Source organism: Coenobita brevimanus, chromosome 93 (genome assembly GCF_032717465.1).
Source record: "Coenobita brevimanus isolate Jiangsu-jjx chromosome 93, ASM3271746v2, whole genome shotgun sequence".
In the NCBI taxonomy this organism is placed as follows: Eukaryota; Metazoa; Arthropoda; class Malacostraca; order Decapoda; family Coenobitidae; genus Coenobita; species Coenobita brevimanus.
The window spans coordinates 63,421,399-63,424,843 of record NC_137046.1 but is presented as its reverse complement, the minus strand read 5'-3'; the positions used below and the strand labels follow the sequence as shown (position 1 = coordinate 63,424,843).

The following is a 3,445-nucleotide window of genomic DNA, read 5'->3' as shown; positions in this document are numbered from 1 at the left end:
AAAATTTTTAAATAGATTTGCTGTTATACCGAAACCTCTGTGTTCGTTGTCTGCCATTCCTATATCAATTGTGCATATGAAAGGTACATTGTAACATCCACATGTAGGATACTAGTTTATTACTCTCATTGTTTAAATAAAGAAAATCATTATAATATAATACTGCATACAAATACACACATATATATGTTTCCATGAATAATTATGTGAAGGAGCAGAGTTTTTCATGCTTCTTCAGAGTCGTCATTTAGGGCGTCCTGTGCGGCAGCGAAGGCGATCTGGTCTAGCACAAACTGTGGGATTGGGTGGGGGAACACGGGAGCCACGGGCAACTTGTCAGACTCAGGCTGGTAGCCGTTCTCGTTAGCGACGAACTTGACAACTACAGGAGTGCCATCGGGGGCAGTATATCTGGAGCGGAAGGAAATTCTTTATCATTTTTCTTTTTTGTCATCGTCATCATTGTCAATGTCATCGTCATCAACAGAAGAAGAAAGTATGAATACAGAAACACTATTGTAATAGTAAAGACACACGATTCTACTTACGAGTATTCTCCTGCCTGGATGACAGCACCGTTGGCACCGTTTGGGGAGCCACCCTGAGATAGGTGAATGCCGTTGCCGGTTTCCACCTCTACGGTGAACCTGCCGTCTTCGTCTTGTACGCGGTCGTCTCTCAGGATCAGAATTACGTCGTCGTCCTCCTCACTCGATTCTGGGATCATATCAATGAAAACTTTTAAGAGGTTTTCACGAGAAATGTGTCCCATATTTTTGCCTTGAGCTGATGATGAATATTCACTCAAGTTTGGTCATGAAGTGCATGTCAACAGTATGAGTGACGATAAAAGTGTAATCGAACAGTTTAATGTCCAACCCCCCCTGATAACTTTGTTTTTTCTTTTAGTTTTACTTAAATATCCACTTCTGTTTGGCTGTGAAGCGTTTGGTAGCTGTATCAGTAAAGACAAAAGTGCAAGCAAGCAGTCTTGTAAAATTTTAACGCCGTCAATCCAATGATGCATTTCCTGTTTCATTTTTACTACCTCTAAACGATTTCATTCACTAAAGAATAGACTTTTCCTTATAGAGGAGATTGAAACATCCTCCATGAACGCCTTAAATACAAGGCATCTCCCCTAACCTGAGTACGATCGTCTGAAAGTAGGAAGAATATAATGGAGCAATACGTTACCGGATTGAAAGCGTTAAGTTCAAGAATGTTTATAAATATTGCACCTGGAGAGGCGGGGATGTCGGCAGGCGGGGAATCATTGTAGCCAGGAGTAGCAGGGACACCGTAAGTTAGGCCAGCTAGAGCCAAAGCGAGGAGCACCACCTAGAAGAAGAAGGGGAATCCTCCATCACATTTTCGATCAATTCTCTGTCGTAACTTGGAATTGTACTTACAGGAAGACCAAGAGCATGGGAAATTCTCTAAGGCCCAACGACATAGTAGTGTGAATCCCATAGGTTAGTTCAGGGCTTGTCAAGGCCACGGAGAGAGTGACCACTTTCATGAATACAATCACATTCACATCAAATGTAGTGTGTCGTGGAGAGTATGGCTGTTGTTATTTTTGTGGCCTAGGGCCATACAGACGTGAACCTGGTTGGACGCAAGTCAAAGCTGCCCTTCTAGTTCACCATCTTCGTTTTGGGGGACGGGGAGAGACCTGAGGGTACTTGGTATAACCGGGCAGCAGGGCTATCCCTTTATATCAGTGCCATCATGTGAAGGCGTCTATCTCCAGCACCAAGGTAGATGGAAGACAGACAGCTAAATCCCCGGAATTTCCTTGACACATCAACAATGAAGTCGTATTCTGACAGTGCTTTACAGGATGGTCCACCCGATACGTACCTCAACTGTTGCAGGGACGGCTTAATCAGCGTTACCAATGTCTACGGTACACGGTTTGGTACATACTATAACCCCTGTTCATAGTTTTTTTGTGATTGCTATTTTTTTTTTTTTACGTCCCGTGATTGTATGGTTTAGTAATTTCACAAAGGACCCAAAGTAGCTACATGCCTCACACCAGCAGGCTGCATCGTCCCCTCAACACATGATAATTGTGATGCGTTATGTGTGGACCATCCTGGCCATTAATTATACATTAACTCTTTCGTGTAATCAAATGGGTGGAACAATTATGAATCACTTCCCTCTCCTGATACATATGGTCTACTGTTGCTACCACCAAGCAATTTTGTTCAGTTTTGAGAACGTTCGAATTCGTCAGTTTATGGATAGCTTTCATTAAGCTCTTTACAAGTAGAGGTCTGTCACAGAATCGAATAATATCGTCTGGTGGTAACTGGAGTAACTTAGATGTCATCAAAGTGAAGAGAAAATCACTTGAAACAACTTGAATCCAGGCGCCATTTTTTTATTCTATTTTTTCTACAACCAGACGATTTTGTTCAACATGAGTGAGACGTCTTGCAGTGAAGGGGTCAATGAAGGCTATACCTAACCATTCTAGTTCGAAAATTTTACCCCAAGCTGAATAAAATCATCAGATAGCAATATGAAATTACAAAAACAAAAACAAAATCCTAAAGCGAAAATGTTTATGGCTTCGTGGCTCCCTTTTCTTAACAAGTTATTATGCACATTTCACCCTGGTATCCACTTCTATGTTATTTATATATTTTTTGTACTGACATAGTTTGCACCAATAACATACAACAGGATAATGAGATGTAATGCTCTGTAGAAATCGCTGAGAAAGTGTCGTTATGAAATGCCGCAAGCCATTTAGAATACTACCCTTAACTGTAAACACTCACAAATTTCATGTTGACGGTTTGGTTTCCTGATGGGAACTGATGACAGTGGATCCTATCCTGGGCCTTATATAGCCCAGGGTCTCCTGTCCTCTGGCCGAACTTGACACGATCCTGATTTTTTTCTTTTTTTCAGGGTTAACCCCTTCGATCATAGGATGAAAATTTTTATAGAATTCTGGTTACCTCTAGATTATCTTTATTCAGTTTAGGAAAGACTTTTCGGCCTGTCAAGGTTAGATATAGTCTTCATTAACCCATTAACTGCTAACCCTAACACCTTCAGTCCAGTGACGTGTTTTTTTTTTTTTTTTTTTTTGTTCTGCCTCCAAGCTATTTATTCGGCTATTATGAAACCTCTTATATTGAAGGGGTAAATGAAAGCTATATCTAACCCCATTAGTCCGAGAAGTCTCTCCCAAAATACGAGTACGTAATCAGATTGGAGTTCATGGGCTCTCCAGAACTGAAGAAAACTCTAACTACAATAAGAATATAGAGGAAAAAACTTTATAAGAGTGACCGAGTTAACCATGAGGGTTATAGCTTTAGTCGCCCGCAACCTATTGGTGTCCATACTTGCTTCCAATAAGCCCAGTGAAAAATAGGGAACTGTCAGTGCTTTCGTGCAGCTATCAAATTCTCTGTCG

At 41.0% G+C, this 3,445-nt stretch overlaps 1 protein-coding gene across 1 annotated transcript; it reads right to left on the bottom strand.

Moving 5' to 3' along the window:
* Window positions 1-224: 224 nt before the first annotated feature.
* Window positions 225-1,522, bottom strand: LOC145412586 (cuticle protein AMP1A-like). The gene is made up of 3 exons (XM_080282493.1): window positions 1,452-1,522; window positions 549-710; window positions 225-411 (listed from the first exon to the last, which is right to left on the bottom strand). The coding sequence occupies exons 1-3, from the start codon at window positions 1,520-1,522 to the stop codon at window positions 225-227; spliced, it is 420 nt and encodes a 139-aa protein (XP_080138619.1).
* Between the last annotated feature and the right edge of the window lie 1,923 nt (window positions 1,523-3,445).